This window comes from Culex pipiens, chromosome 3 (genome assembly GCF_016801865.2).
Source record: "Culex pipiens pallens isolate TS chromosome 3, TS_CPP_V2, whole genome shotgun sequence".
NCBI lineage: Eukaryota > Metazoa > Arthropoda > Insecta > Diptera > Culicidae > Culex > Culex pipiens.
The window spans coordinates 176,514,974-176,542,025 of NC_068939.1; the positions used below are offsets into that span (position 1 = coordinate 176,514,974).

The following is a 27,052-nucleotide window of genomic DNA, read 5'->3' on the forward strand; positions in this document are numbered from 1 at the left end:
TTTTCAAAAAACAGGATTTTTTTTATCTGAGCGTAGCCTTGGAGCACAGAGTGAAAATTTACGTTCTCAGATATTTTTGAATGTACCGGGTAACAGTAAAATTGTCTAAGAATATTGAATTAAAATTGTGGCTATGCTATGGCGCACTATGGCTCGAAAGAGCTGCAGGTGGTTATGTTACACATGACCAACATGACAAAGTATTTTGCACAAAGCTCTTATCACTTACAGTCCAGACTCGATTATCCAAAGTTTCGTAGGTTTCCGAATTATCGAATAAAAAAATAAAATCTTTTTTTTTTGCTTCTGACACTAAATTCGGATTTTGCGAGCCCATTTTAGTCAAAATTGAATGGTTGATTGTCTTAAAAATTACCGAATGCATATTCTCAATGTTTCGTCACCGCCATTTTGTCCGGCATGTTGGATTTATAATTTTTTAATCAAGAGAAGATAAAAGAGTTAAAGTCAGATTTTAGCTCGTCATTTTTTTGTGAAATCGTAGGGAACTATTCAGAAGCAAAGCTTCGGATTCATTAATTCAGAGCTGATATAAATATGATAAAAAATTACAAAAACAACAAAATACAGCTTTCAAAAAAATCTCGTTGACATATGAAATACCAGACTCTTTTTGGGAAACGACTGTTCATACATGTAAAAAGTAAAGCAAAACGAGCATTCTTTTAAAAATCTAAGTTCAACAGGTCACCTCAAACGGTCAAATTGAATCGAAAGACCTCAATAATACCTGTCTAAAGCGACTATACCTGCACCGCATTCCACCTTTGAAAACAACATTCTTCTGCTACAACATGCACCCACACCACCTCACACGTGACTCACCCGCCGTTAATTGAAAAGGTGTGTCTACCCTTCCCTTCCCTCTGCGGTAACCCTTCCCAACCAACCCACCTTTCGTTGCTCACTTTGCTTTGCGTTCCAAACTCAAGAATGAACACAAACACCACACTGACAGGCGCCTACTTCGCTTTAACTTTCCAACGTTGGCAGCGCGCTCCGTTTCATTCAAAACTTCATTGACACTACTACTGATCTGGTTCATTCATGCAACAAGAAGACGGCTCAGTCGCAGTTTGAAGGAGTGTCGTCGAGTCGTCGGGGCGGAGTGAGTGTGTCTGATTGGCGTTCGTCTAGAGGAATTTTGGAGCACCGAATTGTGGGACTTGATCGAGCGTTTGCCGTGCCTTAACACCATGTCCTCGACCATCGAGAAGAACGAGTACCCGAAGGCATCGAGTAAGTGCGGCTGAAAATGGGTTTGTTCCGAGGGGGGAACTTGAACCTCCTCCACCCATCAACTTGGCGACATAAGTTGGTGGTGTTGTTGTTGTTGGCTGCGGATGAACCTGCTAGGTGGTACACACCTAGTGGGACAGTGAAGACTGGATGAGTTTGAACGTTGAGTCGTAAATGCCTTTGATCAATTTCAGATGCCTTGGTACTTGGAGCCATCCTGTCCTATGTGGCGTCGATCTTCCTGATGATGAGCTTCTGCTCGCCGTACTGGATCGAGTCGTACTCGGAATCGTTCAGTAGCTTCAAGAACATGGGACTTTGGGAGTACTGCTTCAAGGACTTTACCTACCCGTACTATCAGTACCCGAGGCTGTTCAACGGATGTCACCACATCTTCAGCGAGGTTTGCCTTGTCAGCTCGTAACTTCAACCAAACAACTAAAGCCCACCTTTTTTAGGAGTACTACGTGATCCGCGAGTACCTGCTGCCGGCCTGGTTGATGGTCGTGCAGGGCTTCGTGACGATGGCCTTCCTGCTGACGTTCGGCTCGTTGATCATCATGGCCTGCGAGCTGGTGCGATGGCCGCTGAAGCTGGTGCTGCGGTACGAGTGGATGCTGACCACGGTTTCGTTTGTGGGCGTTGCTTCGTCATGTGAGTATGAGGGCTATGAGGGCAACAGATTCCGATAGGAACGCTAATGGTTCTGGTTAATTTGTTCCTATAAGAACTCTGGGATCGATTTTAGCGAAGACTTTTGTGAAAATTCGAAGTCCCATCCAAAACAATTACGAATAATGCTCTAAATCAAAGAGGTATGTGAGCGAGGGATTCAAACTTATTCAATTTTAACAAATCATCAATGCGGTAAAATTTACGAAGTAGGCCTTGCCACTTTATTGTACGCGATGCGGAGTGACGTTATAAATTCCTTCCAAATTCCAAGACTAGTGGTCATGTATCTTGTCTTGGCTCTGAAAATTTGTTTGACACGTTGCGTTTACCACGGGATTCATATTGACGTCCTCTGGATTGTTATTTCAGTGCGCGGTTCAATTGATCCACACTAGGGATGTCGTTTCACTAAAATTACAATTACAATTACAATTACTAGGGCCGAGCTAGGGTAAATTTGAATAAATTGGCTTTTGAAGACTTAGCTTTATTTACAACTGCACGAATTATTGCTAAACAAATGTTTACTGTAGCTAAATTTTGTCAGTGTCAAAAGATGTGCTATAGAACGATTGAACTGATGCCATTTGACATTTTTGGGGTCATTTCAGAACTGGTCAACCTCAGAACTGCTCAAATCTTCAATGTTATATGCAGGGCTGGAAAAGGATTGGTCTCTGACAGAAATTTCGTATATTTGACTGAGCTCGGGAGCCAGAATTCAAACGAACGAACTCCGCGCAAATGAATGAGTTGATGAGAGTCAAATGACTGTATGAGTGACTCTTTGCGTAACGCTAATTCGTTCGGATGTGTGTGAGTGAGAGCAGTGTCGCAAGCTCAGACGGACGTAGCGAAAACAAAAGACGAGCTCGGTCAACTGTTGCAAAAAATAACGATTGTCCGCAAGCCCTGGTTTTATGAACCACTGGCATTGATGTTGAAAGTAACCGTATTGGTGGCTGAAAAAAAAAGCACACAAAGGAATTGAAAAAAAGATCGGGAATGGCACATTTTGCTAAAATTCAAATGATCATAACTTTTGCTAAATTTCAACCGACTTTATGCTTCAAAAAGTATTTGAAAAGCAAATTATTACAGGTTCAGAATATGAATATTTACTTGAACCATGTCAAAAATCTACTTTTTAGGCGTTTGTCATTTAAACTGAAATGATTCTTATGACCAAGGGTCCTGATTTTCAGTTCAAAGAATATTTGCCGACTGGAGCGCGCAACCATTCGCAAGAAAGAGCAAAGAGAGTGTGTTCAGTAGCGATTGGTGTGGAATTGACAAACGGTAGAAATACATCAGAGCAGTTTTTCGTCGCCCTAGATTTATGCTCACGAGTGACTGAGTCTTTTTGGAGCAATCAGTACCCTTGCTCATGACCATACGAAACTTATAAGCTAGTTTGGAAACTAAACTAAAGTTTAAATAACTGAAATACATTGCGAGAAACTTTAAACAACAAATAAAAACGGAATAAAGCTTGTTTAACAAATTAAAAAAATAAAATTCTAAGAGATAACAGGATTTAAATAATCACTTCAAATCAGGGGTGGCTAACCTTTTGGCCCTGCGGGCCAGGTCTGATTTTTCTAAAGCAGTGGTGGGCCGGAACTGATATTTGATAAAAGTTGAAAAAGTAAACACATTTTTTGAATTTTTTTATCATTGAGTTTTTTAAGTAAATAAATCAAAGTAACTAGTGTAGTGATTCATATATTTTGGTTTAAAGAATGAAAATGAAAATGACTTATTTTATTTATTTTGTTCAAAATTGTATGATTACTGTTTTTGACGATTGTAATTAAATGCCTTGATATAATTTGATGTAAAAACGTTCAAATTTGAATGGTCTTTGCATTTTTTTTAGAATTTAATTTCCTCATCACTACAATATAAAAAAATCAAAAAGACATGATAAAAATTATTCAAACGAATTTGGATTCGAATCCCGGGCGGAAAGTGAGTTGGTTGCGATAACTTCGAACTATCTTGGCTTGTTTATTTGCATCTTGCTGTAAACTCCTCGAGTTATGACGACTTTTGAAACCGACTGCGTATCATGGAAAGTATATTCCATGATCATACTGCATTATCTACAGTTGATATTGAGCTGTTAGTGGTAGTTTTTTTGGACTTAGCAAAAATTTCGAAAATTAATTTTTTTTCAAAAATTTTACCCGAACATCATGAAATGATTATTTTGACTTTGTTTCAAATTTATGCTGGACTTAGCAAAATTTGCAGTCACTGACCGAATTTTCAATTTCCGATACTTAGAATAATTTTCATGAGCTGATATTTTAAAGTTTGATTTTATTTATGCTGGACTTTGAAATTTTTGCGTATATTTTTTAATTCTTTGCTTTTTACAGAAAAAGCATTTTTTTGGGACTTAGAAAATTTTCGGGAGTTTGGAAACATGATAAATTAATTTGATGTTTATTTTTGCTTTGAACCAAAATTTCGGAAAAATCGACGAAATTACAGGACATTTTTGTCCGATTTTTACAAAAACATCAGTTTGTTCCTAAAATAATGTCCCTAACAAAACGTCTTCATTGAAATTTTGAAATTCGAAAGTTGGTTTTTAATAATTATTGATATACCCCCTACAAAAATCGTTCCGGCACTTAGAAAATTTTCGGGATCCGTATCACGACAAGATTTTTGGTAGAATTTATTTGATTTCTTGGACTTAACAAAATTTTGGCTTTTGGCCAGTAAAATTTCGGAAAATCGTCGAAATTACAGGAAATTTTCGTCTGATTTTTACAAAAACATCAGTTTGTTCCTAAAATAATGTCCCTAACAAAACGTCTTCATTGAAATTTTGAAATTCGAAAGTTGGTTTTTAATAATTATTGATATACCCCCTACAAAAATCGTTCCAGCACTTAGAAAATTTACGGGATCAGTATCACGATAAGATTTTTGGTAGAAGTTTTTAGATTTTCAGGACTTTGCGAAATTTTTGCTCTCAGCCAGTTGAATATTTTTCAACATTTTGAAAAATTATTTTGATAAGAAACATTACCTGGCTTTTTGGAATTTAACTGTGGATTTTTGGACTTATGCAATTTTAGGAATATTTTCATAAACTGTTATTTTTAATTAAAAAAAATGGAATATAGAGACTTTGGATTTTTCGTGATTTGGAAAATTATTATGACATTTTGGCAATTCAACGCTTTCTCCACAATTTTTTAATGATTTTTTAAAGTAAAATAATTTTTCAACTTTGAAAAATCTTGTTTTGATGTAAGTGCGTATATTCCTGCAATATTACTCATATTTGTGAAGATGAAGAAGGGGGGAGGGGGGAGGGGGTCTGAATTGTGGCGGGGTGCATTAAAAACCAATAAAATTATTTTTGGGATCAAAATCTACTTTATGAACTTGATATGATTTTTGGAAGATTTCAGTTGTTTGCTACTATAAACTCAACTTGATGTGGCATTGTTGGTAAAATAAACTCAACAAGATTTTTCGCAGATACGCCTCGAACAATTTATGTTCGTGGCCATGTTCGGTTATCTCTTAACCATACCCTGGGGTGAACTTGACTTGTTCGTGTTTTTACGAACATAGGTAGATTTTTCCAAGATGCAACTTTATGCCCGGGATATCATTTACAAAAACAAAAAAAAAACTTTTTGCATTGTTGTACACCTTTATTAAAATATTTTATAATGGGTTTAAACACACACAAAATTTTAAAGTGTCAACAATAAGTAATATTCAATTCGTTATTCTTCGAAATTCAAAGTTTATGAATAAATATTTTACTCTCCCTAATTTTTTGACTAATTTTGATACATTTTTCAATATTTTAAAAGTATTTGCAGCGATCTATTTCCAGTATGAATAATTTCCTTTTTTATATTTTAGGCCGATGCAAATATTTAAAAAAGTTTTTGTCCCTCGGCCCTGGCCGAGGTCAAGAGGGGGGGGGGGGGGGGGCAAAAAAATAAAAAAATATAAAAATTTAAATAACAAGCCATAGTCTACACATTTAAATGAAAAATGTGTTTTAAAATGCATTTTACACTTGTTCAGTTGTTTTGCAATCATTAGTTTTCAAAAAATCTAAGATCTGACAAAAACAAAAATTGTATCGAAAAAAAAGATTTTGCATCGAAAATTTTCAAAAAATCTTAAGATTTTTTAATAAACCCAAACATGCTAAAAATGATTTAAAACGCAGAAGAATGTATTTTAATTTGATTTCAGCTGGTTGCACTTGAATTTTCATTGAAATTTTGAAGTTTATTGTAAAAATATTTTTTTTGCCCCCTGATTTTTCGGGCCAATTTTGAAGGGGGGGGGGGGGGGGGGGGTGACAAAAACTTTTAAAAATATTTGTACCAGCCTTATCACTGAAAAGTTGATCTGGAAAAATACATTACATTTTTAAACAACAATCCCAGCTTTTTCACTATTATACAAAATAAATAATTTTGTTTTCTTGCACCATTTTTCCGTTTAAAAATATCAATATAGAAATTCAAACATGAAGAATGTTGTTATTATAAGTTAAAATTTGATCTCAAGCTTATTTTTTAAATTCAGACAATCAATTTATTTATGCAATATTTCATGAACAGCCCCAAGGGCCGGTCATAGAACTATTTCCAAAAGCCGTTGCGGGCCGGATGAAATGGCTTCACGAGTCGGACGTTGGGCAGGCCTGTTAAATTACACACCACTGAATCTTTCCGAGTTATAATGGATTCAGGTATAACGGTCTAACCGAAGCATCGCATAATAATGTAAAAACTAGCGTAAATTTCGAAAAACTCGGCAACTCAAATACTAATTTAAAAATTGTAGAGCAGTATTCGTCAGTGTTCTCCCCGAGCAGTGTTGCTATAAAAAGGAGTTGAACAGTTTTTTTACCAGACTCAGTTTTCAGTGTTACAAAACAAAATGTTTACAACAAAATATTTATTTGTCACCTTCAAGATTTCAGGATTTTCTGAAGTTATTTTTTTCAATTTTTCATAAATTAATTATAAAGATAAGACTAGGTTTCGTGATTATAAAAAAAACCTTTAATCAAAAATTAAATTAATCAACACGTATTTTCTGTTTCTTTCCAGCATTTTTCATGTTCTTGGCGGTTGCCATCTTCGGTGGAAACGCCTACCGTCGCGATTGGCTGATGTACCCCAAGTTCAACGTGCTTTCGTGGTCGTACGCCCTGGCCGTGGTATCGTTCATGATTCTGGGACTGGCCGCACTGCTGCTGTACCGGGAAGCTAAGAAATCCTACGAACTTCGCCGGGAAGCTAAAAATCTGGTAATGCAGATGCAGATGCACGAACCGGGCTATCACCCATCGCACCACACCAGCCGAAGCCTGCACAGTGGCGGATACATATAAACTGTTTTTGTCCTTTGGAACAGTCTAATCTAAAACTCCTTATGTAACAATGCTAATCGCTGACCATTTCAGCAAAGGAAATAATTATCAAATTACGCATTCAACGGTAGGTGTGCTTCGAGAAACACACACAAACACAAAAACAAATGAACACACAATCTCACAATCATTAACTGTAAAAGACACGCAAATTGCACGCAGGGAACCAAATGAAACAAGCAAAAATCGCCCAAGTCTCCTCGGCAGCAGCAGCAGCAGGTTGATATTCCAATCAGAACTTCTTCCATCACCTTTATCACTTTTATGCAAGGAAGGACCAATCCAACCCCAGTGCTGCTAGCGCCCGCGAGGGGACGTAAAACACTGCACTAAATGTGGCCTTAGACAAACAAAAAAAGAAAACATCTTTGGACGCGAGGTTAATTAATACTTCGTCCTGTTTTTAATGTTCGCCAAGCGTAAAACCAGAGGGAAACTTCGAACTTTTCCAATTTTACTACACGATACATTTACAACATATACTAAAACATGAAATCAATTTCCACAGGAAAAAAACACACAAAACAAATCCAATTAGTAGTTTTGTAGTCATTTTCGGTAGATTTTACGACGTGCCCATCCGGGTTGCGTCACATATCAGTAAAAAATCGTACTTTATTAGCAATCTTTGGCGTTCGATTTGCATTTTTTTTTAATTTGAGTCATCTCGCGCGACATTCCGTCCTTTTTTAAAATCTGTTTTCGAAATAAAAAAAATTAACTAATAAGATAGTTAAGGTATTAATTTTAAGCTTTGTTCAAAACTTTCACAAAAAGACAAACGAAAGTATTGCGATAAGTGGCGCTTTGCACTTTAGATTGTTCTCGATTAAGTATTTACTTCCAAGAATCTCGAATTAGTTTGCCGTCCAATTTATTATTAACGATCGAAAATACGAAACACACAAACAATAGCATCGGACATCATTAGTTGTAGACAACAATAACTAGGGAAGCATTTTGAAGCGATGTTTACAAACATATACACACACTTGAGCAGGAAATAATCCAGGATAGAATCTGAGCATGTAGTTTGTACACCATTTTTATAACGAGTCGTATACACTTATACCCCCTTTAATGGAAATAAATGTTGTAGAAAGTAAAGCAGAATGATTGAATGTCCTTCGAAAGTTGCCCACCTTAACGTTTGTTTCCGCGTTTAAATATTGCGATCAAGATATGTGTCAAACTCCAAAAAAGTATCGAAAAGTATCACTTTTTGATACAAGTGCTGAAATGTAGAACTTTTCAGCATTCTAATGGATGCTGAAATTGTAGTTTATGCAACAGGTTGCAAAAACAGGATTTTTTCAGAACGAGTCGTACAGTCGTACGAGTGATGAAAAAATCAAGTTTTGCAACGAGTTCCATACAACATTATTTGCAATTCCGAAAACACCCTTTGAACAGATTTATTCAATTCAATTCAATTAGTGTTTATTAAAATTCAACAGTTCTGCTCCAGGATGTTACATTTGCAATTCAGAGATTTGGAGAACCTTTCAACTGAGATCAATTCAAAAGCCTTTACAGGGAGGGTACATGTTTCTAAGTTTAGATTTTGCTAGCTGCGTGCTCTTTTAGGGAAAATAAATTTTGAGTTGAACAGATTTATAAGTCAAATGTCCAGGTATTTAGTAAATGCATCGCTGAAATAAAAAAAAATGTTGAAAAGTATTAATTTTCCAAACAAGTGCTGAAAAGTTCAACTTTTCAGCATCCATTTCAGTGCTGAAACTTTTCAGCATTTGTTTTGAAAGGGGTTACAATTTTAGCCATTTTAGGCAATATTTTTTAAACGTGTTGTTGACTTTTTAAAACAAAGCATTCATCATCATTCAATTTTGTAATTTTGTTTTGTCAGGAAATCTCTTTTTTGACATTGTTGATCGAAGCTGCAATCCAATTTATGTTGTTGAAATTGAAACTTTCTTGATATTTTCAATTATGCCACAATTTTTAGTACACGTCGTTGATTTAGGTTAAGAAAACAAGAAAAAAAAGCTGTAAAATGAGGCCATTTTAAGTTATTTCTTTAATCTTTTGTGAAATTTGCTGATCTTTAAAAAAAATGTCGATTATCCAAAGGCCTCAGAAAAATTTCACTTCGGATCATGTTGTTTTCGATATCTTATTTTTGATTGTCGAGCTGAAGTATAAACTCAAAACTACGCTAAAGTAATTAAAAAAAAATCCAAGATGGCGGCCAAAATGCCGGTGATGGAATATTGATTTTTTTTTTGTAATTTAATAGGCAATCAACTATTTAAATTTAACAAAAGTTGGGCAGAACTCCAAAGAAGGCTTGACTCACAGAAGACCAAAGTTGGGTCGCAGAACTCGTGTTAAAAATAAGAAATTAAAAAAAAACGTGAACAAAATTTTTTGCACACGATTCGATTATCTAAAGTCCCATACAACCCATCGGATAATCGAACTTCGGATAATCGAAACTTCGACTAATCGAGTCTGGACTGAAATGCTAGTTCCTAATTTTACATTTTAGTCCAAATTATTAATTGAATAATTTTCAAATTTTATTGAAAATATCAGAAAATTTTGCTAACGTTTAAATTTTAGACATTGAAAATCGGACTAATAGTTTTCGAGATATCGTCACTTGGAAATTACAGGCTAATAAGGTAATACTTAGAGAAATCTTAGATTAATTGATCCGAATTCTTTGTTAGGCTGCATCTCAGGAACCAATTTCCTGATTCCAGAGAGATAATTATAGATTTTTTTTCAAAGCTTCTTAAAAAAACGAGGTGGTTTTCTAATTTTTTTTTAAATTCAAAAACGTAAAAAAAAATTTATACTATAAAGTAGCTTTATTTTGAAAACGATACATTTTCATAATAAAAAGTTTTGTACTTTTCTAACTTTGTTCCTAACCTTGCTTTGCACTAATCACAACATTTCAAAAATTGTAGAAATGCGCATTTTTGGAAAAAATAAAAGTCGGAAAAACATCGGATTTTTTCCACTAGCCTATTTTTTATGAAAGTCCTAATCGTAACCTACAACTTTGCCGAATAGATTCAAATCGATAAGAAAATTCCTCCTCAAGTTTCAGAATTTCATACATTTGTACACCCATTTTTTTGACCTGCTCCTAAAATAAATTTTTGAGTATATTTTTTTCCTAAAGTTATTCCGATTTGCGGTCATAAAATTCAGAATTTGTAAGAGATTAAAAAGCCTTATTTGATTTAAAATCAACGTTATACAACTTACTCTAAGTACCGTTAATTGGGGCGAATCGGGACTACAGTCTGAAGAGGAACAGCAATTTTTGGAGCACTTAAAAGCTTGAAATTTGGAAAAGGTTGCACTATTTTTGTTTTGTTCTGTGTCTGTTCTATCCGAGACTAATCAAAAATATCAAAATTTGATACAATAACAATTCTAAAACAGCGGTCCCAATTCGCTCCATGTGTCCCATTTCGCCCCAGATGATGGCATTTACCAAGTTTTTTGTTCAGTAAAAAATGGATTTTCAGCAATAATTTATTTCCGGTCCGATCAGATGGAAAAATTTTGAAGGGGTGAAGAGACAATTTGATATAAAATTTGCATTGGATTAGATCAAATTTTTACATATTTTTAAAAATCAGTTTTTTTTTATTGAAATTGTATTCAAGCTTCAATACTTACCTCTTCAAAATTAAAAAAAATAGTCTTTAAAACAATTTTAAGCTACCATTTGGCATTTAGCTGATGCGAATCGGGGCTACAACCTGAGAAACAGTGATATCAAAAGCATTCAGAAGATAAAATCTGAATCTGTTTATAATTCTGGTTAAAGGTTAGTTAAAAAAATAATGAAAATAAGTAAAGGATAAATTTACTCAAGTAATTAAATTTTTTCCTCAATTTTTATATTCAATTGAATGGTAACTGACCCGGAATCTAGTATAATCTCGTTATTACAAATCTACTAAAATCAAATTATTCCGCACTCACCCGGTTTCTCATGCTGGACGCAAAGCTCGAATATGGCCTCCATGGTGGCGGGGCTCACGTTGGCATCCAGCACCACCAGCGGAGCGGCCCGAATCAGGTCCCGGTGTGAATTGATCTGGAACAATTATGAAAAATGCTTAATTTCCCATGAAATTTGACCATTCTCCGACTGAGCGCTTCTGTTTGTGTTTGGAGCAATAATAAAAAAGTGGCGGATTAAGCACTGACCGATACAAATTGTACCCGCAGCCAGCAAGAGAAAATGCAATTGCAGAGTTCACTGTCAAGCGTTATAATTTTAAACGAATTGCCACAAATTATCACGCAACTGCACGCGGTCGGCCACACACGGGTTGGGTTTTGTGGAGTTTCGGGTGGGCAGGATCATCTCATCAATCAACCCCCAAAATCGCACGCTGATTTATTGATTGATGATTATTCGAATGTAGCAATTTTCCACAAATCGTCAACGACTCACCCAGTCAACCGAGATGGCCCCGTGGACGGACATGTCCCCGACGCACAGCTTGCAGTCCCCGCGGTTGTCCAGCAGGATCGAGCAGTTGGCCGTCGGATGGTCAGCGGTGGTAAGCATTGATGTTCGGCAGTGGTCGGGTAGCAAGCGTTTGATGAGGTCACCGTTCTGAAATTTGCGGAGCTAAATTGTAAAATGACTGACTTTTAAGTTAGTGCAAACTGACCTGATCCGTGCCAACGGCCGAAACAAGACGGACATCGCCGTAGATTTTCCAGATGCCCTCGGCGATGTTTCGTCCTACGCCACCGCCAGCAATGTTCACGTTGGCGTGATAAGTTGCGCCGTCCAGCTGAAACAAGAAAGAAAAGCAAAAATGGAAGAGATAAAAAACAATCAGTATGAAGCATGAAATGTTTTAATCATATTTTCATTTTATCAGAATATATTAATATTGTTTTTAAATTAAATTTTAAGTGCTGAAAACAATTTGAAATACTTTCCCTTATAAACTCACTTTGAACCAGTGTGAGTGAATTTTCAATGTACTGCGCAAAAAAAAACCGCAAGAAAAAATAAATTTATTTTGATCATAGATTTTTTAAAACTAATAATTGCAAACCAATTGTACTGCTATATTATCTATTTTACGTTCCTTTTTTCATTGCAATGTTTAAAAACTGGCCTTTTATCTAAATTTTTCGCAAAAATCGTGTTACTTCAGGGCAAAAAAAGATACATGGAAAAACACATAGTTGGACAATTTTCGTATTTCGTTAGGGTGGTACCATACACTTTTCCCTTGAAAATTTGCCATTTTCAAATGAAGATACCTCGAGTTTAAAGAAAAATACCCCAAGAATTTTTTGAGCGTTTATAGTACTAGATTTCCTTTTTCGAATGCAACCAGGCGCCTTAAAATTCGGCCTTCGCTATTTCAAGATATTTAAGTTTTGAATTTGCTTTTTTACCTTAACATGGCTTTAATTTTTTACCCTTAGGTCCAAATTGACTTGTTGAAAAATAAAATTGTTTGTTTTTTAAAGCACTAAAAGTGCCATGAACATCAGTTATCTCTAAAAATAAATTGTTTCGTTCAAAAAACTGGTTTTTGAAGGTTTCCTCAGATGCTTTCTAAAAATTTGGTCGTAGAAGGCGTAGATTACGAGATAAAATTTTTGTGTCTTCGACAAAGTTGCTTGGATTGCATTGCTTGCAAGCCCAAAAACTTTCTAGGAGTAAAAAAAAAATTCCAAAAATATTCCTGAAAAGTTAGATTTTCAAAATCACCCTAGTCGTGAACAGCCCTAATTTTCAACCAAACCAAAAGTTGCCACTTTCTATTTGCAAAAAATGAACATTAAATATTGTGTTTTTGCCTGCCTCCCTTAAATATTTCCTAAAAAAAATATTGTGAGTTAAATTTGAAATATTGCAATCAATGATAATTTCCCAACATTATCAAATTTGGATGTCAAACCATTCAATACTCTTTTTTTCATTAAAAAGTGAAATTTTAGAGCACGCCTGATATTTTTCAAAGGGTTTATTAAAAACAGTTTTAAACAATGTTACAACATAAAAAATTTCCTTTGAATTTATTAATTAGTTTCCCTGAACTGTTTCTGCTCTTTTAAATACATTTTTTTCAAAAATTTTAACTCTACCCCAACTTTTGACGTTATTCTTGATTGTAATATTTCGAAACAATTGTCATTGAAAAAATCACAAATTCTCATTTTTTTACTTTGAAATGTACTTTTTGATTTCAAATTTGATTTTACATTTAGAAAAGACTTTGAAATTTATATTCCAGCAATTTTCTACGCAATCGGTCTATTTTTTTTAATTTAAATTTTTGGTGCCTTCGGTATGTTCAAAGAAGCCATTTAGCATCATTAGTTTGTCCATATAATTTTCCATATAAATTTGGCATAAATTTCCGCATTTTTTAAAATCAAGACTATCATTTCAAAAGGGCGTAATGTTGAATGTTTGACCGTTTTGAAATGTTAGTCTTGATTTAAACAAATTGAAAATATTGTTATCGAAAAAATCGGTGAATTTAAAAAAAATCACAATTAGGTGCTGACATTAGAAAATTGTGGGTTGTTTGGGTGAGACATAGAAAACATCAATTTTCCTGTTTTTTTTATATATTTACATGGCAATATCTCAGCAACTAAAGGTCACATCAACAAAGTTCAAAAAAGCAAAATATAGAGAATTTTCTCAGCTCATCAAAACTATTTTTTTCAAAGGTGGGCAAACATGGGAACTAATAAAAAAAAACTGCGACTATTTTCAAAATAGTTACTTCAAAATGGCTGTAACTTAAAAAGGGTGCACTTTATCAAAATTTCACCAAAGTGCTCTTTGATTGCAAATTCGATTTTACTTCGATAATTAAAGGTGAAAATTTTTTGCGACCGATATTTCGATTTTTTAAAGAAATCAGTTCTGATTAAAAAGTTTATAAGATTTATTGCACATTCTGGAAATGTCTGAAAAGTTAGAATCCCTAAAACATATCAGAAAATATATTTTTGAGAGTTTTCATATATCATTTTTGTATGGACATCTGCCAAATTTGTATGGAAAATTATATGGACAAACTAATGATGCAAAATGGCTTCTTTGGGCATACCGAAAGCAACAAAATAGTTTCAGCCGGATTAAAAAGTACGAAACAAAATGCAGAAAATAAAAAAGAATTGATGCATCTTTTTTAACCACGGATTTCACGTCTGTTTCCGATCTGTTGCCTAAAAACAAAATTTGTAAAATTGTTGAAAATGTTTTTTTTTGTTATGTGCTATTAAATCTATTGTACATTTTTTCCTTTTTATTGAATTTTTAGCAACAAATATATAATATATTTCCCTTATTTTTGTGAAAACTTTCAAAGGAAGTTTGGACAAAACCTTTAACAATTGCATTGGTCTTATAACGATTACCAACAAAAAACGTTACTAAATCCACCTCTAGGTAGTTGGTGCCTTCCTCGCATGCATAAAGTGAATACACTACACAGCCAAAAAAAAAAAATGTATAAAAAAATACTTACCTATTATTATCAAAATATCTGTGGTCCCGCCTCTAAAAAGTGTATTAAAAACACTAAAGTACTTATAACTTATGATAGGGTTGTCAGATCTTCAACCTTTTGGGCTCGTTGGAAAGGTCTTTTGATTACCTATGATCGCATGATAGATCCGGACAACATTTTCATCAAAATATTTGAGATTCGGCATCAAAAAAGTGTACAAATAACACTAAAGTGCTCATAACTTTTGATAGGATTGTTAGATCTTCAATGTGTTGGACGCATTGGAAAGGTCTTTCAAATACCTTTGTAACAATATGTAGCACGGGTTTTTTTTTTACAAAAACCACCCTTTTTTACAGTGGCAGTGCGTGGCCGAATGGTTACGCTGTCCGCTTTGTAAGCGGATGATTCTGGGTTCGATTCCCATCTGCTGCAACCTTCCATCGGATGAGGAAGTAAAATGTCGGTCCCGGCCTTGGTTGTTAGGCCGTTAAGTCATTCCAGGTGTAGGAGTCGTCTCCATGCCATAAGTACAAACAACACACCAAACCAAGCCTACTCCGGTGGAATCGCTGGCGGCGGTTGGACTCGCAATCCTAAGGTCGTCAGTTCAAACACTGGGGTGGAAGGTTCCTTGGAGTAAAAAGAGGTTTGGGTGCTCTCCCCATTCAAGCCTTCGGACTCCTAGGTTCGAGCAGAAACTTGCAATAGAGACCACAAAAAAGACCCGGGGGTCGTTAATGTGGATGGTTTGATTTTTGACCCTTTTTTACAATATTTCAAACTACAGCCCAATCGTTTTTTTAGCATAACTTTTGAAGTACTTTTCTAAACTTCATAATATTAACTAGGGTCTTGTGAGACCCTAAGACGAATCGAATGAGACCAAAACAGTCCAAATCGGTTTAGCCAGTCCAGAGATAATTGAGTGCATATTTTTTTGGTGCACGGACTCACATCCAGACACACGCACAGACATTTGTTCAGAATTTGATTCTGAGTCGATAGGTATACGTGAAGGTGATTCTACGAGGCTTAATAAAGAAGTTCATTTTTCGAGTGATTTTATAGCCTTTCTTCATTGAGGTGAGGAAGGCAAAAAAGAAGATATTGTTTTGAAAGTGCATTTTGCTGATTTTGCATATGGGACATTCATGCGAACATAGGCCGGGCACGTGTCTTGAAAGTCAAATGCTTTTTTTAAGTTGTAGTAATAATCGCATTAGCATTTTATGCAAAACTTATGCAATTGTAATAGCTCATCCATATGAAAGAAGTCACTTTCCCCATGAATGGAACGAACAAGACGTTGATTGATTGCAGCAAATCCACCATTATGGGCCTCATTTCCGCGGCAGTGCTGCCAGTTTACACACAACGCGAGCTTCCACGTCATAAATCAGTTCATTAATGTGCTAATGAGTTTGAAATATTGTGGAAAATTACAAAGTCTCGTCTCGTTTCAGTCGTTGGCCTCCAGGGGGGAGAGATCTCTGTTCCATCTATATTGCTCCGATGGCCAATTTTCGCGCCAATTTTCGCGCCAAGACGACGGATTGTCTAGCACTGGCAGCAAAGTGGCATCTGAACTGGGAGTAAACTAGCGCGTGTAGAGCGATTCAAATTTTATGAGCATGGAATGGTGATGATTGATATACGGTAGTGACTTCTGCTAGCGAGCATTTTAGTCTATTGCGTTGCATTGGTCTTTTAAAAGAACGATCTGAAAGATACACTACACCAATTCTAAGAAACCAATCAGAAATGCAACTCTTTAACTTTAATATCAGTGCAATGACTCCTAAGTTGGAAATTCGTAAGGTAAAACCTGTCGCAACCGGATAAGTGACTTTTTACTCTTCTTTCGACGAGCAAAAAAACATCCCCGAGCGAATGTAAATGTTTCCAAACGTCAGCAAACATAAATCTTTGCACACCACAAGCACAAAAAGAACCAAGTGGATCCGGGGGCTAAAGAAAACACGCCACTTCCGGAGTGGCCCCAACCTGATGAAAACCCAAGACTTGAAGATCGTTGAACTCTCTCAAAATAGTCCACAACGTTATAGGGAGCAAAAAGTTTCAGTTTTTATTGAAATAAAGTTGCAATTTCTACAAAGCACACACGCTAATTTATGCTCCACCGGACATCTCCGGCCATTCCCTAGCGTCGCGAATGGGGCTTGCCGCCGTTGATGCCGCAGTGCTTGCAGTTGGGGTTGCTACAGGCTCTGGTGGTCGTCGCACCCGGAAACGCTGCTGCTTGTTCCCCTTGCGGCATCTGGTGCAGCAGCTGTGGCTGTTGAGACAGTTGACCAGCGGGAACCGTACAGGCGGCGTCTACGGGGTATCGGTAAACGGAAATGTTTGGGTTTTAAATTACTCCTCCAGGGAAGGGGATGCGTGGAATATTCAATCAAGTCAACGCACCAATAAAGTACTGTCCGGCGCCGTACGACGGAGTAGCGGACCCCTGTTGGCCGGAAGAAAGCTGTTGCGGGAAGTGGTATTGCGGCGGTTGGGATTGTTGCGAGGGCACCGAAGGCATGCCACCGTGGGGTTGTTGCATTCCCGGCGGGAACATCATCGGCGGACCGGCGCTCGGATATTGCTGGAAGTGGTTGGCCTGCTGTTGTTGCTGTTGAGGGAAGTATTGCTGGCCTGGGGCGGCCATGTATTCGCCACCCATCATCGGGTAGGAACCGTCTTGCGGTTGGTGGGATCCTGTAAAATTTAGAGCACCAATAGTGAGGATTGCAGGCAGGTGAGGTTGAAGGGTTATTTACCTGATTGGTTCGGTTTCATCGTTGGTCTATGTTCCGACTGGTCTAACTGCAAGTCCGTTTCCCGAGGCGACCGCTGAACAATGACAATTTTCGAAGTGTGAAAAGTATGATGAACTGATAGTGCTAACGGATTGCTTTGATGACATTTTTTGCAATTCCGTTGTTTTTTTCTTGTCATTCTTGAATGACGAATCGCAAAAAACAGCGCTGAAAAGAACTTTTTGCAATTCCGCTGTGAAACTTTCAAGATTTTCCTGTCCTCCTGGAGAAACGAAACATCATACTTTCAAAAAACGGTTTATGAATCGAATTTGATGTCACATAAGACCGGCCCGTGGCTTAATGGGCGTAATATTGAATGTTTGGCCCTTTTGAAATGTTAGTGCTGATTTGAAAATTTTGAAAATATTGTTTCGAAAAGATCAGAAAATTTCACAAATGCGTCATATTTCAACATTGAAAATCGGACCATTACTTGCTGAGATATTGACATTGAAAAATGGTGGGTTGTTTGGGTGAGACTTAGAAAACATCAATTTTCCTGTTTTAAACCTTTGCATTGCAATATCTCAGCAACTAAAGGTCGTATCAACAAAGTCTGAAAAAGCAAAATATAGAAAATTTTCTCAGCTTTTCAAAAATAATTTTTTCAAAGGTGGGCAAACATGGGCACCAATTAAAAAAAATACCTAAAAATGACTATAACTTGAAAACGGTGCACTTTATCAAAAATTCACTAAAGTACTTTTTGATTGCAAATTCGATTTTACATCGAATAATGAAGTTGAAAAATGTTTGCGACCAATATTTCGATTTTTTGAAAAAATCTGTTTTGATTCAAAAAATCATAACTCGGTCAAAGATTTTTTGCCCATTCTGGAAATTTCTGACAAGTTGGCATTTGATGTCCTCTAAAACATATAAAAAAAAATAAATAAAAATAATAGTGTTTTTATGCAAATCAAGTTTTAGTGACAAAAAGTTAAATTAAAAACCACCAAATTTTTTTTACCGTGTATCATTTTTTTTCAGTATAGTCCATATCCATACCTACAACTTTGCCCAAGACACCAAATCGATCAAAAAATTCCTTCAAAAGATACAGATTTTTGAATTTCACATATCATTTTTGTATGGACAGCTGCCAAATTTGCATGGAAAATTATATGGACAAACTAATGATGCAAAATGGCTTCTTTGGGCATACCGAAGGCACCAAAAAAGTTTCAGCCGGATTAAAAAATACAAAAATTAAAATTAAAGAAAAAAGACCGATTCCGTAGAGAACTGCTCACATGAATGTGTGACATCAAATTCGATTCATAAAGCGTTTTTTGGAATTGCAAAAAATGTGTTAGGAATTGCAAAAAGCGTTTTTTGGAATGGGCGTCCAAATTTCCCGGGTTTTGAATTTCCCGGGAAACGGGAAAAATATTTTTGGAATCCCGGGAATTCCCGGGATCCCGAAAAAAATTTTTAAACAGTAATAGAATCTAAGTTTTCATTATATTTGTTATGTTTTCAAGCATAAAATCATAGAATTAGCTCAATCATATAAATTGCTGATAATCTACACTTCAATCTATATAAGGACGACAATTTTTAAAAAGCCTATATAAAATTAAAATAAGTTTTTTTGGTTCTTTGTTGTGCTTTGGATTTTGAATGAACTACAATGTGATTCAAATTAAATAAACTTCAACGCATATATTTCTTTTTTATCTGACATGATCAGAAAAGCTTGAAATCTTTTTTGAAAATATCTTTAAAAAACAAGAGGCGACAACATATTAAATGACACCTTCCAATGTAAAATTTAAGATTTTTTTTGAATTTCATGTTTTACATAATAAAAAAGTGGCAAAAAGAAATTTTTTTCAGCACGAGTCGTACATTTATCGGATAAATCTCGATTACTTTTTCAAAAGGTCCTATGTACATAGGAAACTCTTGGCGCATTTGTTGTTTTGAAAAAGTTATCTAGAAATACGACAAGTGCTGGAAAAATCAAGTTTTACAACAAGTTGCTTACAACATCTTTTGCAATCCCGAATAAACGCCTTTCAAGTGAAGTTTTTGCAAACATTCATGTGTTAAATAAATTCACCGTTAAAATCAAAAAATAATTAGAAAATTTTACTTATTGATACAAGTGCTAAAATGTTTAACTTTCACAAAAAAAACATTTGCAAAAAACATATTTTAAAAAATCGGTGTACTGTGAAATTGATTTGTTCTGTTCCTGTTTTAACCAAAGTAATTCAAAACATCATGCAAAAAAAAAAAATACTAAATAGCTGTCTTAATTGGGTAATACTCTACCAACTCACACGAAATCGGGCAAAGTTGCCCCGACCCCTCTTCGATTTGCGTGAAACTTTGTCCTAAGGGGTAACTTTTGTCCCTGATCACGAATCCGAGGTCCGTTTTTTGATATCTCGTGAATTTGGAACATGTCATTTTATGGGAAATTTAATGTACTTTTCGAATCTACATTGTCCCAGAAGGGTCATTTTTTCATTTAGAACAATTTTTTTCATTTTATAATTTCGTGTTTTTTCTAACTTTGCAGGGTTATTTTTTAGAGTGTAACAATGTTCTGCAAAGTTGTAGAGCAGACAATTACAAAAAATTTGATATATAGACATAAGGGGTTTGCTTATAAACATCACAAGTTATCGCGATTTTACGAAAAAAAGTTTTGCAAAAGTTACTTTTTGTGTTTCTCTTTGTTTCGTCGTCCGTGTCTGTCGCGGGTGAACGGCCATGATCGATGACGACCAACTTTTTCAAAACTTTTACATTAAAGTACATTAAATTTCCCATAAAATGACATGTTCCAAAAATTTTTACAGTCGAGTAACAGAAAATGGAAGAATTTTTAAAACTTTTTTAGTGTTTTTTTCGATGAAAAATACGTTTTTTCGGAATTCTGAGTACGCCATCAAATCGGGCGTCTAATTTTACATAAAAGTCCCTTTGACACCAAATTTCTATCTCATCACCGTTTCAGGCTGCAAATTATTGAAAAACACCTCTTTTTCGCATGTTCAAAAATGGAAGGGGTCGTACCACCCCTCCGTCACGAGATATCAAAAAACGGACCTCGGATTCGTGATCAGGGACACAAGTTACCCTTTAGGACAAAGTTTCACGCAAATCGAAGAGGGGTCGGGGCAACTGCTGTGTGAGTTGGCGGAGAATTACCCAATTCGTTTCATTTGTCCTGATTTGCCCCACATACCAGTGCTTGATGAAACAGTTTGCCCTAATAAACTAAATTAATGCTGATATATGCCGAATACAAATTATAATGCTTTAAAATTATCATAGATTCTGAGGTATTCAACTGTTCATATATTTCCACAACCAAATCAGAATTTCCAGACCAAAATTTGTTTTCTTTTCGGGAATTCCCGGAACAAATTTTAAAAAAAATCCCGGAAATTCAGGAATTCCCGGTTCTGGAAAAATCCCGGGATTTTTGTCCCGGGATGGACGCACTAGTTGCAAAACTAGTTTTTTAGCACTTGTCGTAAAAATTTGAACTTTTCAGCACTTGTTTTGAAAGGTGATAGTTTTTACTATTTTTTGCAAAAAAATGTATGGAACTCGTTGCAAAACTCGTTGTTTTAGCACTCGTCGCATTTATCCTCGTTGGATAAATGTACGAATCGGGATGGGGACAAATTTTGTGCGTTATTTTCAAAGTTTTAGGAAAATTGATTCCTCAAGGTTAAAGCCATTTTGAATCTATTTTGTTTAAAAAAAAAAAAGAAAAAAAAATATTTTGCAAAGTAATTTTTTTCTGCGATGTGAAAAAATACACCAACGATGCCATGTCAAAATTGTTGAAGGTTCTATTTTAAATGCAAGTTTTATTCCAGAGTTCTCGTATTTTCCAACTGCTGATCTGTCCAACTGATAACTACCCCCAAACCGAGTATGATTCGCCTAAATCAACCCCATTTCGGTTGAACAGTTCCACAGAACTTGCATTCAACAAAACAGCACAAAAGCATGAATCAACTCTCCGTTTCTCCTCGTCGGACACCACACGTCCACAGTCACAATTCAACTAAACAGTCGAAACTGAACCCCGTTTTCCTCCCGCAACAAATGGGGCAAAGAAAAATTCCCGCCCAACTGTATTTTGCGAGGCAGTGATTTTACATATCTCGGTAGTCGTTGTACAGTAGCAGGAACGCCATTGTTTTCTCTGCTGAACAAGTCATTTCCGACTGTGCGACTGCTGTTTAGCGTGAGGGGTAGGGCGGTGTGGTGACCCTTGACTGGGCACTTTTCCTGGCGGCGGTCTGTGGAAGCCAAAGCTCTAGGAGCGGACTACGAGTACGAATCTACACGGACCCTTCCCTCTGTTGCCACACGATGACGGTGTACGATATTTGTACATGAAATTCACTCCAGTCAACGATGGACAGTGGGGAAAGTTTGTGTTGAAAAGTGAATTTTTGATGAAAACATTAAATTAAAAAAACAAATTTACAATATTTTTCAAATCTCTGATCTAGATAAGAAATAAGAAATTCAAACAAGGAATTTTTCAAAGTTTAACTTGACCGGGAACGACTCAGTTCCATAGTCACACTTTAGTTTGCTCTCCAGAGCAAACCGCGCCCGAAGGATTGAAACATTTTCAAACAGTCCAGCCATACTGGACGAAAGGGCTCGGAAAGGGCAATGGCAAACCGGAAGGGGGCATTTTGTTCCTTTCGGGAACACTTGGCTGGTAAACACACACACACACACACCGGCACACAGAGTACCATGTCCAAACTGGCTGAAGAATGGTTACGTCAAATAGAGCACGCGAAAGTAGCCACTAGAAAACTTCGTTGGATTTAAATCCTCGGCACTAATGTCCGTCTCTACTCTATACACACCCGCATGGGGTAGGCGGTATTAATAAATTACGGAACGTTTGTTTTGATATTGTTTTGTTTAACTTATTTCATAAATACAAATGTTTTAATGTTTATTTATAAGAACACTAATTGAAAAAAAAAATGCAAAATGTTGTCATACCGGAATAATAACATTGTCTACATTTAATTTTCATTTCAAAAAAAGTTCTGTTCAGTTGATAAATTTATTGATCCCATACGTAATACGAGGACGTCTCCTAGAACACAGATTGTGGTGAAGGGAAGTTACTGGAATGACCATTTGTTGTGGTGGAGGACATGTTTTAAATTTCTAAACCAAAATTTGCATTTCAAATCGACTAGTTAAACTTTAGTTCAAATCGACCATAAATGGGTCTGTAAACGTGTCGAGGTTATGTTGGATTCAATTTATATAAGGCCTACCTACATCCGATTAGTAATTATTCAAAATGTTACTTATAGCAACTAACCATAGAAATAAACATCGTAAATGGTTTACTGCTGTGCTTTTGTAACATTTTCTTGTAGAATAATTGACCCACAAAAAAACTCTCTGCAACCCAACCCCATGTCTAGACAACTTTCAACCTTGTCTTGATATTACATGAGAAGCAAAAAAGATTTTCAAATATATTTGTTGTGGTCGACCTTGATCTTTTTTTTCACTCACATCCCATTTTGACGCCAAGATAAGTTGCAGGTATTTTGGTAATGCTCTGCACATTGCATTTTAAACAACTCAAAGCGGATTTGGTGGCCATTTTTATTCTCAACTTATTGTTAACATGTTAAGGTTAATGTTAACATTCCTTAGGTTGTCTTCCTAAGGTGTCTTGATATGGTCCAGTTTGTGACGATACACTACCTTCCCTTTATTAAGCAATTGAATCCAGAAGGGACAAGATCACCAGTTGTGTTGGGTCGAGCCGGGATTTGAACCCCGATCTACCGCTTATGAAGCGGATGCGTTACAACTGGGCTACGTGGCTCGGTCGCAATTTTTCGATTACATTTAAATCGAAATCATTTTTTGTATGGCTGATACAAATTTTATTTCAGTTTTGATTCCTCTCTGCGATTAGGCTTCAATCTTGCTCTAAAAATATCCAATACTGTGCTATTAAATTTCTTGAAGATCCGATAAGTACTTCAAAAGTTACGTATTAAAAAGTGTCAACGTTGAGAATCAGTGGCAGTGCGTGGCCGAATGGTTACGCTGTCCGCTTTGTAAGCGGATGATTCTGGGTTCGATTCCTATCTGCTGCAACCTTCTATCGGATGAGGAAGTAAAATGTCGGTCCCGGCCTTGGTTGTTAGGCCGTTAAGTCATTCCAGGTGTAGGAGTCGTCTCCATGCCATAAGTACTAACAACACACCAAACCAAGCCTACTCCGGTGGAATCGCTGGTGGCGGTTGGACTCGCAATCCAAAGGTCGTCAGTTCAAACATTGGGGTGGAAGGTTCCTTGGAGTAGAAAGAGGTTTGGGTGCTCTCCCCATCCAAGCCTTCGGACTCCTAGGTTCGAGCAGAAACTTGCAATAGAGACCACAAAAGACCCGGGGGTCGTTAATGTGGATGGTTTTTTTTGAACGTTGAGAATCGGATGCAGCAATTTTATGGCCGGATCTCAGATATTGCAATGAAAATAAGGTCCGGATCCATTATTCAATTCAATTCAATCAGTGTTTATTAGAATTTAACAGTTCTGCTCCAGGATGTCACATTTGCAATTCAAAGATTTGGAGAACCTTTCAACTGAGATCTATTCATAAGCTTTTACAGGGAAGGTACATATTTCTAAGTTTAGATTTTGCTAGCTGCGTTCTCTTTTAGGGAAAATCAATTTTGTGAAAAAAACCCTATAACCGGAGCAAATATTTGACTCCCCTTGATTTAGTTTATCAAAAAAAATCTAATGATTCCAAAAGTTTGAAGATCTGGCAACGTTGCCTCGAGTTATGGCCACATAAATAATATTTATGTACTTTTTTGAAGCCGGATCTCACTTATCTGTATGAAAACTATGTCCGGAGCTAACATCCGATCTATCGCTGGATAGGCGATCAAAAGACCTTTAAACGCATCTAAAGGCAACCCTGACTCGAGATATTTCCACTTAAGTGATGCTTATGAACTTTTTTGAAGCCGGATCTTAATTAAACGATGCATCATACGCACCTGGTATTCAGTGTTTATCATTCAAATGAATATTATTTTCAGATATTTTTTGTTATAGAGTGAGGAAAGCACCAACCACATAGGTGGATTTAGTTATTTTTTTCTTACTCATTGAATTTAAATAAGAACTTCAACCATAACATTTTTTTCCAGGAAATTATTTTCATAACTTTTGTTTAATCAATTGTTTTTTTTTTCAATGCACCTTAAAACATTTTTTTTTCCATTTGAAATTAAATTCAACAGCTTTTGGAAATTACATGTTTGGGACTACTATTTCGAAAAAAAGACTCGAAACTTGAAGAAGATTTTTTTCAAAATTTTAAAAGCAATGCTTGAATTGCAATTTTTGCTATCCCTAAATCTGGCTCGAGGGACAAACATTTAACATAAAATAAATAATGGCTTAACTAGGCAAACAGCTGAAAAATCATTTCCAAAATTTGTCAATTCAAAAAAATATAAATTAAAATAATAATAAATTAGCAATTTTGAAAAAAAAAAATACATGCAAATGGGGATAGCCGTACACACTAATCTAGGTCCAGAATTTAACATTGTTTCGATAAGTTCATTGATTTGAAAATGCTTAAAAGGAATGTGTTTTTTTTCATTTTTTTACAAATAGTTTCTTATATATTTTTTACAATGCCGTTTTAATTAATATTAGCAGATTATCTCCGTTGTTGAGATATAAGGTCAGAGAATCCTATAAGTTTACGTTAATTTCAAAAATAATTGAAACGGCATTAACCAAAAATAGCAGTTTTGAAATGCTTGATATCAATTTAGATTTATTTTCTTAAGTCTGATTTTTTCTCATAAGTTGTTGTTAATTTATTTATTTCTGGCAGTTATAACCTTCTTGGTCATTCGCTGCTCTTTTCACATATGGTTTCAAGCAAACCTTCAACTTTTATTAGAACTTTGCGAAAAAGGGTTTTAAGATGTTCTTTAACACTTGTAGCACCAACGGGGTCAAAACTTACGCGAAGCACCAAGGGGGTCAAAAAAGTTGGAAATGCAACTTCATCCGGCTGTATCTCGGCGAAAACTCAACCGAGTTGGATGATTCTTGTTGCATTCGATCCGGAAGAAGGTCAAGAATCACCTCCAATAAGGTAGATTCAAAACATATGCGTCTAGCTAAAGGTATAATAAAAAAGGCATTTCCAACTTTTTTTTCCAAGGGTTGTATGAGCCGGTGAAGTTGCATTTCCAACTTTTTTGACCCCGTTGAGGCTACAAGTGTTAAAATTAGCTAAGCATTTTAAAAATACCGTTAAGTTATTCATCAATCATTGTCTCGAAGAAATTGTTGTACTTGAGAAATATTGCTTGCTGCTTAATTTTTTAAAAGTTATCACATAACCAATACAAGAAAATCAATCTCAATGTAAGATTCGTCACATTAACAAATCTTATTTATTACACCAAATAAATATCAAATACCCAATTTGATATCAAAATTGTTCCGATTTTATCGCTTTTGCCATTCGACCACTTCCAATCCCAACCCATTTGTCGTCCTGATGGGTTACAACCAATCATTCCTCCCATTTATGGCAAATGGCCCGGTAGTTTGCTGGACACAATCCCCGAACCAAACCCGGCGCGAGACATTAATTTTGTAAATAGAACAATATCCACCGGCTATCTGAACATGCGATTCGATGGTCATAAAATTGATTTTCCCGGAGTCTTCGTCTTTTTCTTTTCTTGTGTGTGTTTTTTTTGTAGTTGGCATCCATCAGAGTACACTACAAGAATGTCTGGCTTGGCTGCGTTCCAAAGGACATGGCCTCGCAGCAGCAACAGAGCAAAGTGAGCAAAACAAAAAAAAAAAATCGAACATCCCCACGTGAACCCATTTGCTCCTCTTTTCGATGCCCGCAGGATCCTAAAAGGGACGAGAGCGGCGGAGGCAACGAGTGATGATGATGGCCTATCATACTGCCACTCTCTGTACTGCAGATCGATTCTCGGTTTCGACCGCAGTGGCTTGCTGGCTGGTTGGCACGCTGACTTTATTGCTCAATTCTGGGGTCTCGGAGCATTACGAGCCCTTTCAGCAAATTGCACTCAACGATTCGACACCTGTGGTTCAAGCGGGACGAAATATCATCATCGATTGGTGTTTGTTTCGGAGGAAAAAAATAGAAACCGTCAGCAAATTTTATGAATGTTTGTTTGGAGAATGGTAATGGATTTACTAATCAAGAAAAAAAAATCACCCCCTGATAAGTTTAGTAAAAACTTAAACCAGTCATAATCACTGCAAAAAACATTTTTGCTGAAGCCACAAAACAGCGCCAATCC

The 27,052-nt window shown here is 36.0% G+C and overlaps 3 protein-coding genes across 3 annotated transcripts in view; 1 reads left to right on the forward strand and 2 right to left on the reverse strand.

Annotated features, from left to right (window-relative positions):
• Positions 1-27,052, reverse strand: part of LOC120419721 (uncharacterized) — a 398,162-nt gene that overhangs the window by 14,417 nt on the left and 356,693 nt on the right. Inside the window, exons 8-10 of the mRNA XM_039582513.2 lie at positions 12,040-12,165; positions 11,817-11,981; positions 11,339-11,453 (exon numbers count right to left, since the gene is read on the reverse strand). Of these exons, the coding sequence (XP_039438447.1) occupies positions 11,339-11,453; positions 11,817-11,981; positions 12,040-12,165 (406 nt within the window). The remainder of the gene's footprint in view (positions 1-11,338; positions 11,454-11,816; positions 11,982-12,039; positions 12,166-27,052) is intronic.
• On the forward strand, positions 1,081-8,485 carry LOC120419722 (uncharacterized). The gene is made up of 4 exons (XM_039582514.2): positions 1,081-1,260; positions 1,455-1,663; positions 1,719-1,914; positions 7,047-8,485. Exons 1-4 carry the CDS (start codon positions 1,218-1,220, stop codon positions 7,328-7,330), a joined length of 732 nt encoding a protein of 243 aa, XP_039438448.1. The 5' UTR covers positions 1,081-1,217; the 3' UTR covers positions 7,331-8,485.
• On the reverse strand, positions 16,936-17,770 carry LOC120419724 (calcium-binding protein P-like). Its single transcript, XM_039582519.2, has 3 exons — positions 17,649-17,770; positions 17,293-17,586; positions 16,936-17,202 (listed from the first exon to the last, which is right to left on the reverse strand). Exons 1-3 carry the CDS (start codon positions 17,665-17,667, stop codon positions 17,027-17,029), a joined length of 489 nt encoding a protein of 162 aa, XP_039438453.1. The 5' UTR covers positions 17,668-17,770; the 3' UTR covers positions 16,936-17,026.

Coding starts and splice junctions, on each gene's coding strand:
- LOC120419722 (XM_039582514.2), top strand. CDS start 1,218: ATGTCCTCGACCATCGAGAAGAACGAGTACCCGAAGGCATCGA. Junction 1,261..1,454: donor CGAGTACCCGAAGGCATCGA/GTAAGTGCGGCT, acceptor GATCAATTTCAG/ATGCCTTGGTACTTGGAGCC. Junction 1,664..1,718: donor GTCACCACATCTTCAGCGAG/GTTTGCCTTGTC, acceptor CACCTTTTTTAG/GAGTACTACGTGATCCGCGA.
- LOC120419724 (XM_039582519.2), bottom strand. Junction 17,203..17,292: donor CGCCGGACAGTACTTTATTG/GTGCGTTGACTT, acceptor GATACCCCGTAG/ACGCCGCCTGTACGGTTCCC.